The 12,151-nt window shown below is 37.5% G+C and overlaps 2 protein-coding genes across 2 annotated transcripts in view; one reads left to right on the top strand and one right to left on the bottom strand.

The window, feature by feature from the left end:
- Positions 1 to 12,151, bottom strand: part of LOC129434396 (creatine kinase U-type, mitochondrial) — a 368,704-nt gene that overhangs the window by 293,252 nt on the left and 63,301 nt on the right. The gene's annotated exons all lie outside the window — the stretch shown is intronic.
- On the top strand, positions 2,025 to 10,697 carry alkbh3 (alkB homolog 3, alpha-ketoglutarate dependent dioxygenase). The gene is made up of 10 exons (XM_055192004.2): positions 2,025 to 2,180; positions 2,595 to 2,688; positions 2,838 to 2,911; positions 2,998 to 3,032; positions 3,131 to 3,178; positions 3,429 to 3,535; positions 3,796 to 3,884; positions 3,971 to 4,180; positions 4,629 to 4,727; positions 10,186 to 10,697. The coding sequence occupies exons 2-10, from the start codon at positions 2,613 to 2,615 to the stop codon at positions 10,285 to 10,287; spliced, it is 840 nt and encodes a 279-aa protein (XP_055047979.1). The 5' UTR covers positions 2,025 to 2,180; positions 2,595 to 2,612; the 3' UTR covers positions 10,288 to 10,697.

Raw genomic sequence — 12,151 nt, 5'->3', positions numbered from 1 at the left:
TGAAGTATTTTGTATTACAACACAAAAATACATGTGTGGATATTACGTTTGTGTCGTCTCTCAACATATCCATCCTAGTCTAAAGGTGAACAAAGAATCCTTATCTAAACTTCGTCACCTCTCTGAATGTTTGACATTTTATTGTTACAACCTGAAATTTAACACCTGAATCACCTAAAAAATATTTTCTCCTGTCATGAACATAACGCCTTTGAATGGTGTTGGATGTTCAATCATTTTGAAGACTTTAACACTTTAAAGGAAAACACCACAATATTTTCAATATTTTACTAAGTTCTTCCCTCAACTTAGACAGATTAATACATCCCAATCTTTTTTCAATGTGTGCACTTAATCTTCTTTGTACAGTGCAACATGAATGTGTTAGCATTTAGCCTAGCCCCATTCATTCATTGGGATCCAAACAGGGATGAATTTAGAAGCCACTAAAAACATACATGTTTTCACTATTTAAAGACAAGTATGGTGGCACAAAAAGAAACGAGGCGTTTTTTTAAGCGGATAAAAATGAGAACTATTGTATGGCAGAAGAGCACTTAGTTTGCAGCACTTTGACCTTGGGCGCAGTAACATGATAATGTTTTCTTGCGCCCTTGGCATGAAAAACGGTGGTGTTTTCTTTTAACATTTGAATTCTAAATATATATGCAAAATATATATAAAGGACATCTGGTGTCTAGCACACACTACCTAGTGCAGACAACGGGTTGCACATACATAAATGTCACTTGTGACTTAAAGTCCATTAAAAGCCTACATGCGTTAAAGGGATAGTTCACCCAAAAATGAAAATTGTGTCATTATTAACTCACTCTCATGTAGTTATACATTTCTTTGTTTTGATAAACATGAAGAAAGATTTTTTGAGAAATGTTTGTAACCAAATCGTTTGTGGACCCCATTTACTTCCATAGTAGGAACAAATAATACTGTGTAAGTAAATGGGGTCCACAAAAGGTTTAGTTACAAACATTTTTCAAAATATCTTCCTTCGTGTTTCTCAGAACAAAGAAATTTATACAGGTTTGTAACTACATGAGAGTGAGTAAATGATGAGAGAATTTTAATTTTTTGGGTGAACTATTCCTTTAAAACCGATAAAAAACTTTGTCTTTCAATCATGTCATTTGAAGCACCAATGTTTTTCATTGTTCTTTAGAACCAAGAGATTTGTTTTAAAGTGTTGTTTTGGGTTTTCTGGTTACTATGGGAGTGGACCAAGGTGGTTACCTTCTACTCCCACAGTAACCAGAAAACCCTTAAAGGAGCAGTGTGTAAATTTTTAACGGTGTCTAGTAGTAAGGGTTGCGAATTGCAACCAACGGCTTAGTCCACTGCTCACCCCTCGCTTTTGAAACACATAGAGAAGCTACAGTAGCTGCCACTGGACAAACATGTCATCGTCTGAGACGTAGTAAAAAAATTGTCCGTTAAGGGCTTCTGTAGAAAAATGGCGGCACAAAATGGCGACTTCCATGTAAGGGGACCCTTGGTGTATGTAGATAAAAAGGTCTCGTTCTAAGGTAATAAACACATAACGGTTCATTATGAAAGGTCTTTATACTTCCCTGATAATATAGTTTTGTAGATTATTTTGCATTTCTGTCAAGAGATCCTTACACACGGCATCTTTAAAGCTTCAAAATGGCCCAAAATGCTCCCCTTGGACATTGCTGTTGGATCAGCTGTTACACATTATTTAAAAAATACATTTCCTAAAACTGCCTAAACATCAGTTCCGACCCAAAGAATGTGCACTGAAAAATAGGAACAAGTCAAGACTTTTACCAAATAATAAATTATATTTTAGTTCGTTTTTTACCAAACCCTTTAGTATGCCGTTAGGACACACAAACATTCAAGGGTGCCCACCATCCACTCTCACAGTAACTTAAATAATAAACCAAAAAACAACACTTTTAAACACTTTTGGGTTCTAAAAAAAGACATTGGGGATCAAACGACATTTTAAGGGTAAGTAAAAAACAACTATCGTTTTAATGCTGTCTTAGATCAAATGCTTTCATCCCGGGGTAGGAACTGTTTTACTTGTCATTGTAACAACCCGGACGGGTTTCGCAGAACAAGTCTCAGATTGTTCACAAATGAACAAGGCTTTGAAGAATGACATAAATAATCGTTCGCGTCAAAACTAACATGTAAGTACTGTACATATGAAGACGCCATTGTCAAAACTATCAGTGATGGATACACCTGATTAACTTAAATACGTTAAAACACTGCTATTTGCTATTGGCAAATGTCAAACTCTTTGCACTTGCTATGTATTTTATTATGATCACGCAGTAGACTCTTTTTACTAATATCTTACATGTGAAACTACAAAATAAAAATATAGCTAAATATAAGAAAAAATGAACGTGATATTTATTGTTGGCTTATTAAACACGCCTCAAGATGGCAGCAAAATCCTTTAAAGTGGTCATTTGTTCTGGTGACACAAGTATCGCGAGAGCGAAGTACTACTCTCGAATCGCTCTCGCGGTATTTTGATCTCATACGCTGATCGTCCTGCGCAAGCTCAACACACCTATTATTTGTATCTTGTTTAGATTAGTTGTGAACTTTTGATGACGGATAAAAGACAGCGAGCGAGGGTCCAGGGCTCGTGGGCTAAACCTCTTCCCAGACCAACACGCCCTACTGGTAAATACCATGATTATTTAAATTGAACCCCCTTTCCTAATATACAAGTGGACTTCTTTACTTTAAGTAATATGCAAATCAAATAAAAAGTATTTGGACGAATCCTAAAAGGTTCTGTTAAGAGATTGTGTTTAATGCTGATGTTTTAGTTCAAGATGTCCAGTTGGCAGCAGGGTCATGGAAGTCTGGACCACAATCATTTGAATTCCATAAGCCAGTTAATGTAAGAGCCATTCTGTAGCACCAAACTTTTACATGTAGTTTGCAAAGGGTTATGGTCTAATCTAGATTGTCATTTGTTTATGGCAGAACGTCAGAGAGATACCTCCAGAGAGGACGATCGAGTGAGTGACCAAGTCCAGAGATTTTTTTTAAACACGTACACCTTTTGATTTACACACATTGTATTTCTACTGTGTTGTTTTTCTTTTCTTTTTTCCAGAAAGGCCGGCGACTATGAGATTAGTCAGGGTCCTACTGGAGTGTCACGGTAAGAATAATGTCATGTAACATTTTTTCTTTTCCCTGTAGGATTTAAATTCCATGGCAAAGGCTGTCACTAACAAAATTATATTGGTGGGCATCATTTTTCTGGGTCCATGAGTAGCCTAGGACCTCAGTGGGACAAGTTCCCTGTTTTCCAGCCCTAGCCACCACCATAAAAGCCCAGGCTACTTTTGCAATAGACGGCAAATAAGAAATTACATCATACATTTCTCATACTTCATTTCTCTGTCCAGGCTGCGACTGATCCCAGGGTTCCTACAGCAGGAGGAAGCAGACTGGATGTTTAGCAAGTTGTTCGCTGAACTGCCCTGGTCTCAGAAGACCAATTACAGACTGATGGGTGAGTGGCTGATTAAGTTGCTATGTAATGATGGAAAATATTTATGCAAACGGGTATTGTAATAAAATGAAATCAAAAATATTTCATTACGATTTCAAAGTTTCCCAGTGCCTAATTTTGAAGGCTCTTAGCATGAAATTGATTCAAAAATAAAAAGAATTCCCGGTTATCTGCCTTTGTATAACGTGCATCAATTTCTGGAGTTAGCAAGGTATGTGCATGTTGATTTTGATGACATTTAAATGTGATTTACACTTAAGGTGAAGCATATGAGGAACCCAGACTCACCTGCTGGTATGGAGAGCTGCCGTATATGTATTCACGCTCAACTATGAACGCCAACCCTGAGGTATATCTTTTATCTACCAAGTGATGTGAAATGTCTAATCGATGCGTTTTAAGTTAATCTCATTACACATGTATCTTATTTTGTAGTGGCATCCGGTTCTCGCTACACTGCGTCTGGCCATTGAGCAGAAGAGCGGCCATACCTTTAACTCATTACTGTGTAATCTGTACCGGGATGGTAAAGACAGTATTGGTTGGCATAGTGACAACGAGCCTTCGCTAGGACCCCAGCCCATCATCGCGTCTCTGAGTCTGGGAGACACAAGAGTGTTCAGCCTCCGTAAACAGCCACCTCCTGTAAGTCTGCAGATTTGTAGTGTATAACTTACTCTCATAGCTATGCTAGTCTTTATGAAAGTTGCAGGTCATATTTTTCAGTTCACTTGTGTGACGATTCTTTGATCCTTACAATTAAACAGCTATAATACTTTTAAAACTCTTAGTATTTCAAACTCTGGTGTTCCTATAGCTCAACTAGTGGATCATTGGGTGAGCACCTCAAAGGTAATAGGTTCAATCCCAGGAAACACACTTACTAAAATGCATACCTTAAATGCACTGTGCTTTAGATAAAAGCGTCTGCCAAATGCATAAATGTAAATGTCATCTCAGTTATGCTTGGTCAATATCTGCATAAATGTTTTAGCAGCAGTAATAGCACTTAACTTAACTAAAAGTATTAGCTTAGATGAAAGACATGTTTATTGAATCTTTTGGGATATCTTGTTATGTCTATCGGTTCCAGGAGGATCAAGGCGACTACAGCTATGTAGAGCGAATACGAATCCCGCTGGCTCATGGGACACTTTTGCTAATGGAAGGCTGTACACAGGCAGACTGGCAGGTACAGAGCTGCTGCATACAAAATAAAAGTACATTTTTGCATATTATGCATCTGGGTACTGTGTTAACACACACACATACATACATATATATATATACACATGTAAATGTTTTTTAAATACATACATAAATGTGTGTGTATTTATATATACACTCACCTAAAGGATTATTAGGAACACCTGTTCAATTTCTCATTAATGCAATTATCTAATCAACCAACCACATGGCAGTTGCTTCAATGCAATTAGGGGTGTGGTCCTGGTCAAGACAATCTCCTAAACTCCAAACTGAATGTCAGAATGGGAAAGAAAGGTGATTTAGGAAATTTTGAGCGTGGCATGGTTGTTGGTGCCAGACGGGCCGGTCTGAGTATTTCACAATCTGCTCAGTTACTGGGATTTTCACGCACAACCAATTCTAGGGTTTACAAAGAATGGTGTGAAAAGGGAAAAACATACAGTATGCGGCAGTCCTGTGGGCGAAAATGCCTTGTTGATGCTAGAGGTCAGAGGAGAATTGGCTGACTGATTCAAGCTGATAGAAGAGCAACTTTGACTGAAGTAACCACTCGTTACAACCGAGGTATGCAGCAAAGCATTTGTGAAGCCACAAGGATGGGCTACAACAGCAGAAGACCCCACCGGGTACCACTCATCTCCACTACAAATAGGAAAAAGAGGCTACAATTTGCACAAGCTCACCAAAATGTTGCCTGGTCTGATGAGCCTCGATTTCTCTTGAGACATTCAGATGGTAGAGTCAGAATTTGGCGTAAACAAAATGAGAACATGAATCCATCATGTCGTCTTACCACTGTGCAGGCTGGTGGTGATGGTGTAATGGTGTGGGGGGTGTTTTTTTGGCACACTTTAGGCCCCTTAGTGCCAATTGGGCATCGTTTAAATGCCACGGCCTACCTGAGCATTGTTTCTGACCATGTCTTACCCTTAATGACCACCATGTACCCATCCTGTGATGGCTACTTCCAGTAGGATAATGCACCATGTCACAAAGCTCGAATCATTTCAAATTGGTTTCTTGAACATGACAATGAGTTCACTGTACTAAATGGCCCCCAGTGTCACCAGATCTCAACCCAATCTTTGGGATGTGGTGGAACGGGAGCTTTGTGCCCTGGATGTGCATCCCACAAATCTCCATCAACTGCAAGACGCTATCTTATCAATATGGGCCAACATTTCTAAAGAATGCTTTCAGCACCTTGTTGAATCAATGCCATGTAAAATTAAGGCAGTTCTGAAGGCGAAAGGGGGTCAAACACAGTATTAGTATGGTGTTCCTTATAATCATAAGTTAGGTGAGTGCACATAATAATTACACACAGAACACACATATATATTATAAAAAATCACTTTTATTTTGTATGTGATTAATCACGATTAATCTTTGCCCAGCACTAATAATGATTGAATCAGATCGATCACCGTTTGACATCCCCCAAGAGTGACTCAATAGTACTACTTTTGGATAGCTCTTATGATACTTTAATGTCTTATGCCGATGAGTCTTCGCAGCGTTGCATGAAGTTGAACACATCTATGATTTAAACCGCAGTAAAAGCTGAAACTGAGGGAAATGCGGACATGACCATTGAGCATTGAGCATTTGAATGCTCTTTAAAATGAATTCTCTGGATTCAAACATTGTTAAAACATTTTGAATAGCATAAGTACACAAGTGAATTAAATTTTAAATAAACAAAATGCTGCACTAGTAGTTTTTTGACATTTAAATGCAAAAATCGTACATATTGGACTGGTTTCCCGGACAGGACTTATCTTATTCCCAGGCTAAAATGCATGTTTGAGCTGCCTTAATTTAAAGGAATAGTCCATTTTCTTAAAAGAAAAATCCAGATAATTTACTCACCACCATGTCATCCAAAATGTTGATGTCTTTCTTTGTTCAGTCGAGAAGAAATTCAGTTTTTTGAGGAAAACATTGCAGGATTTTTCTCATTCCAATGGACTCCAACAGAGCCCAACATTCAATACTCAACTCAACACTTAACAGTTTTTTTCAACGGAGTTTCAAAGGACTATAAACGATCCCAAGCGAGGCATGGGGGTCTTATCTAGCAAACGATTGTCATTTGGACAAGAAAAATAAAAAATATCCACTTTGGGCCACAACTTCTCGTCTAGATCCGGTCGTGATGCGCCATCGTGACCCCACGCAATACGTCATGACATCAAGAGGTCACAGAGGACGAACGCGAAACTCCGCCCCAGTGTTTAGAAATGTGTTGAAAGAGGACTGTTCCTACATTGTTGTATGTCAACTGATACTAATGAATGTCTTTGTGTCAGTTTATTGTTTACAATGGTCCGCAAATGTGCGTTTTATATATGTAACACGTGACCTTCCTATGTCACTACGCATTTACGTTAGGTTGCGCTGGACCGGACCTAGACGAAAAGTTGTGGTTTAAAAGAGCATATTTTTTATTTTTCTTGTCAAAAATGACAATCGTTTCACTAGATAAGACCCTTATGCCTCGTTTGGGATCATTTATAGTCCTTTGAAACTCCGTTGAAAAAAACTGTTACGTGTTGAGTTAAGTATTAAATGTTGGGCTCTATTAAAGTCCATTAAAATGAGAAAAATCCTAGAATGTTTTTTTTTTCAAAAAACATAATTTCTTCTTGACTGAACAAAGAAAGACGTCAACATTTTGGATGACATGGTGGTGAGTAAATTATCTGGATTTTTTCTTTTAAGAAAATTGAATATTCCTTTAAGATATCTTAACATATATCAGTGCCATTGTTTTGTCTAAAGTATTGTTTTTGTAAGGTATTTTTGTAAAAACTACATGAATATTCTAATATATATACATATACATTCTACAGAATGCCTATTGGTAGCTGAAAGCATTATAAAAACTGATAAAATATGCATGTCAAACAGGTTCCCTTGATATATACTAATATGTTAATGCAATTGAAATATTTCACCAGTATTTTGGCTAGTGTGAGTGCTAAAAATTAATTTGTTTGGAAAATGTTTATCCAATTCTCAAACTCTAACTGAATACAGAATTTTAAGATCTTTAATGCTGGCAAGAGCATTTGTTTAGTCTAATGTAAATTGTTATGAACTTACAGCTTAACTATTTTCTGAATGTTGTTGATAGAGGCAAAACAGATAAGCAGTGTGGAATACAGTGTTCCTTGGTTACAATACAGCTACAGTATGTTCTGGATGTTCTGAGTATTATAACATTTGGTAGCGATGAACTTGAAACTTATTATCGAAACTTTTGAGTGCTTTAGAAGATTTTAAATATTTTTTGGTGTATGCCATTTTTGGCTTTTTTGCGTACGTAGACTTTTAGTAAGGATCCTATGCACATACACCTTATAAATGAGACCCCTGTCGGAGTCGAGTCGTTTAAAACAATGCAACATTGTAAACAAGCTCTTTATATATAAATGCCACTTGATTTGATTAAACACGATGCACTCCAGGCTTGACGACTCTGTTTGTTTGGATGAGGAGATTGGAAACACTAGGTTAAATACTATCTGTTCTCATTTTAATGTTAAAACCTGCTGGAGGTTATTTTTGTCCCGGTAAAGACTCGACTTTAGATCCTAACTCAAAGGCTAAACCGCAGGCCTCTGGTTAGACACAAAGAACAGAGAAAGGTCAGTGGCGTTTTATGGCGACACCCGAAAACTGCTCAGGAAAGGTCACTCGCAGATTGTGCCAAAAATCTTTCAGAGGATCTTATTAAGTGGACGTAACTCACACTGATCTGTCAGAAAACAAACAACTAGGCCCACGTGTTAGGCGGATAGCAGCTGGCTTTAAAAAGTGTGCAAAATATTTATCTGCTCTGAGGGATGTTGCATGACAAAAGTATGAGTCAGCATTAGTCGTATGTATGTATATATCTGCCAGCTTTTGAGTAGTTACATAAACAAACTATGTTCGATTGAATATAGCAACTGCGATAAAAGATGACAGCTGCATTTTACTGTATGTTTGCCTTTGTGTAAATTATTTTATTTATTCACACTTCACTGTGAAAGCTTTTATTATTTGACACTGGTAAAATTAATATCCAAAGCTAAATGAATATACACGGTAAATGGCGATAACAAATGTTCCAAGGCTGGCTGTGACAATGAAACTTGTCAGCCTGAGGAGTGAATACAGAAGCTCACAGTCACAAAGTTTCTCTTGAAGTTGATGTTTAAGGGCTCTATCTTACACCCAGCGCAATGCACGACGCAAGTGTCTTTTGCTAGTTTTCACCCTGCGCAATTATAATTTTCACGTTTAGCGCCACGTTGTTTAAATAGCAAATGCATTTGCGCCCCCTTTTGCGCCCATGGGCAATCTGGTCTGAAAACGAGGTGTGTTTAGGCGCATTGTTGGCGCGTTGCTATTTTGAGAAAACCTGGTCTAAAGTCAATGGCGCAATATGTTTTTTGTTATTTAAAGAGCGCATTAGTAATATGCGCCTATAAACGGGATGACAAAGCGGGTTTGCTTATCACATACATGAATGGGCAGCAGCACAAAAACGCTTTTAAATATGAAAGATTAAAGGATTGAATGTAAAAGATTATTATTGAGTCTCTTGGACATAAATGAGCACTAATTATGAGACGTTAGAAGGCATAAAGAGCTGTAGCCTGGTAAGTAAATAAATGCTTTATTTTTAAATGTTTTTAAATGCTACCTCACGGATTTATTGTATATGATGACTCTGTACCTGTGTGGATATGGTGAGATGAGAAATATTTTTAAGTAATGCTTAAAAAACTCGTGACGCTGTCAAGTGCTGAAACGTGCGGAGAGCCGTTTGTAAATTCTTTATCTCCTGTTTGTTATAAAACAAAGTATTTTTAGAGTACAAACCTTTTCTTACAAACTTGTAAATAATTTTTTGATGATATTGGATAGCCATACTTTTAAAGCAATTAAAAGCCTGCTTTTTTACTTCTATGACTAAAAGAAAACGGGTTTTAAAGGTTTTAATGAAAAAATAACAATTTCAATACAAGTGAAAAACAACACAATTTTTTAACATCAATCTTAAACTGGTGGTCTTTGTCCTCCGCCTAGTTTATCAGTTTACAAAGTACGTCATCTAAATAGGGATTAGACATAGCGCCAGCGCAACTGGCTTTTAAAGGGGATAAGAGATAAGACTCTCATTGGTTTTTGCACGTTACGCCCAAAATACTCCCGTTAATTATAAAAAAAATAGGACCAACCCTTTTCGACCGTGCGCTCGGCGCACAAACCGTTTTTCCCGTCGTTAAATTAGCAAAAGTGGCATTGGACACGCCCATTTAGACGTTGCGCTGTGCGCTTTAGACAATGCGCTTAGATCGTTAAAATAGGGCCCTAAGTCTTGCATTACTCACTTTTAAATCTTTTAAAAGTGACTTTAACAACATTGTTCATGTTCTTTTGAATAGCACCAGGTGGCAAAGGAATACCATGATCGGGGGCCTCGGATAAACCTTACTTTCCGGACCATATTCCCGGAGTCGGAGCATGCCAGGAACACCAAGCGGTAGAAGAGATGAGAGTTAGAGACAGCAGGTTTGGAGAGATGGCAGATGTTAAATGCACATTTTCTGTTAAATGTTAAGTTTATTTATTTAAATAATTGAATGTGCAAACAGTTTTTTTTTCGTATAAAGACCCTAAACAATTAATAATAAAGTATGCCTGTATTTTTGTTTACACAAATGGGAATTTTTGCACAAGCAATTGTCCACAATATGGTTTGTGTTCTAAGTAGGTCTTACTTGTTTGCAGTGTTCATGTTATATACATCAAACAAAAATTTATGAGGGTCAAGTTGCTCATTATTTCGGTTACAGCGCCCCAAAGTCTCTCTTTACAGGTAAATTAAAGTTCAGAATATAATGCATTCTGAAATTGTAGATTTATAGATTTTTGCTGAATAAATCTGAACTACAAACATGTGTTTATTTTTGTTTCCGTAAAATAATAGTTACAAAAGCTTTGTTTTATTAATATGTGCTTGCAACATCTAAATTTAATTCTTTTAATATTATGTTTTGGGGGCCATTTTGCCTTTTTTTCATAGACGATGTATAGGAGAGGAAAGGAAGGTACAGGGAAAAGAGCAGGGTACGTGATCCGCTAAGGACCACAAGCTGGGAATAGAACTCGGGTCGCAAAAGTGCGTCTGCCCCATATGTCGTGGCACCGCCCACTACAGCATCTAAATTTTAAAAAGTCAAATCTTGCGGTTATTCAGTTCATTTCCTTATAGTAAACAAGCAATACAGATTTATATTTATGCATTGTGCTGACGCTATCATCTAAAGTGTTGTACAGTGCATTAATGTGCATGGGATCGAACGCAATGCGCAGTTACAGGAACAATTTTTAAGTGCAAAACTGCCCGTGGCAAATGTTTAACACTTTTATTTGGCTTCATTATTCTTAATAGATTAGATTTAATTGCATTTCGAAGGACTGCCAGCTCTTTTTAAGATGTAGTGTGTTTGTGTGCCCATGGTGTGTTTTCATTGGCTAAACTATACACTTGACTGCCAGCATTTATCAGCTGTGATTATTCACGGTCGAGTCCTTGTGCGTTTGGTTAAGGTCTGAATGGCTGTCTTTGTGTCAACAAGCGTCACTGCCAACCTCAGCAAAGAGTTCCCGAAGGAATATTTTTAACTTTCTGCATGATTTTCTAGGTGATTGGTTGTTCTAAAGCGCCTTGTTTTATTATACATCATGCAGTATATATATATATATATATATATCATATCTATTTCTCCCTATATAGCATAAATATCTATAATATTTATTGCTCCCATTCAGGGCATGACAGTTGAAAAGTCAGATATGGAGAAAGATTCAGACTTCCAGAAAACATCCCTAAATATGGGAAGCTTCGGAACGCTGTCTGGGAAACAGCCCTTTGGCAGCACTTCTCAAGGGCAGATTTTAGCCAGAGAGCTTTATCAAAATGTTTAGATACCGCCTACGGTTAATCTTGCACTGAGATTTCCGGTGATTTGTTGCAGCACTTTAATTTGACTTACTTGGTTTTCCATTATGCCCTGCTGGCAATCCAGCACCTTTCAGAGCTTTCCCATAAAGACCTGCACATGGAAATAGTGTTTCTCTTTTGGAATGTCAGAGACCTTTGCTGTGTAATGGGATCACTGATCGTTATTTTTCCACCACAATTAACTTTGTAATGTCTCTCTCTCTCTTTTTTTCTACACATGCACTGCTGAGTTAGGCCGATAGAGGTGTCCCTATTGTAGTAGTTCACTGCATGTATTGTTATATATGCAACAGCTGTGTCATTGAGTACCTGTGTCCTTAGTGAGATAATACATTTTTCTTAAATTGAGATTATGCACCAATAAGCTTAAAACCACATCATGG

This window comes from Misgurnus anguillicaudatus, chromosome 6, assembly GCF_027580225.2.
Source record: "Misgurnus anguillicaudatus chromosome 6, ASM2758022v2, whole genome shotgun sequence".
Classification (NCBI taxonomy): Eukaryota; Metazoa; Chordata; class Actinopteri; order Cypriniformes; family Cobitidae; genus Misgurnus; species Misgurnus anguillicaudatus.
The sequence above is the reverse complement of the archived record's forward strand: the minus strand, read 5'-3'. Positions and strand labels throughout refer to the sequence as shown.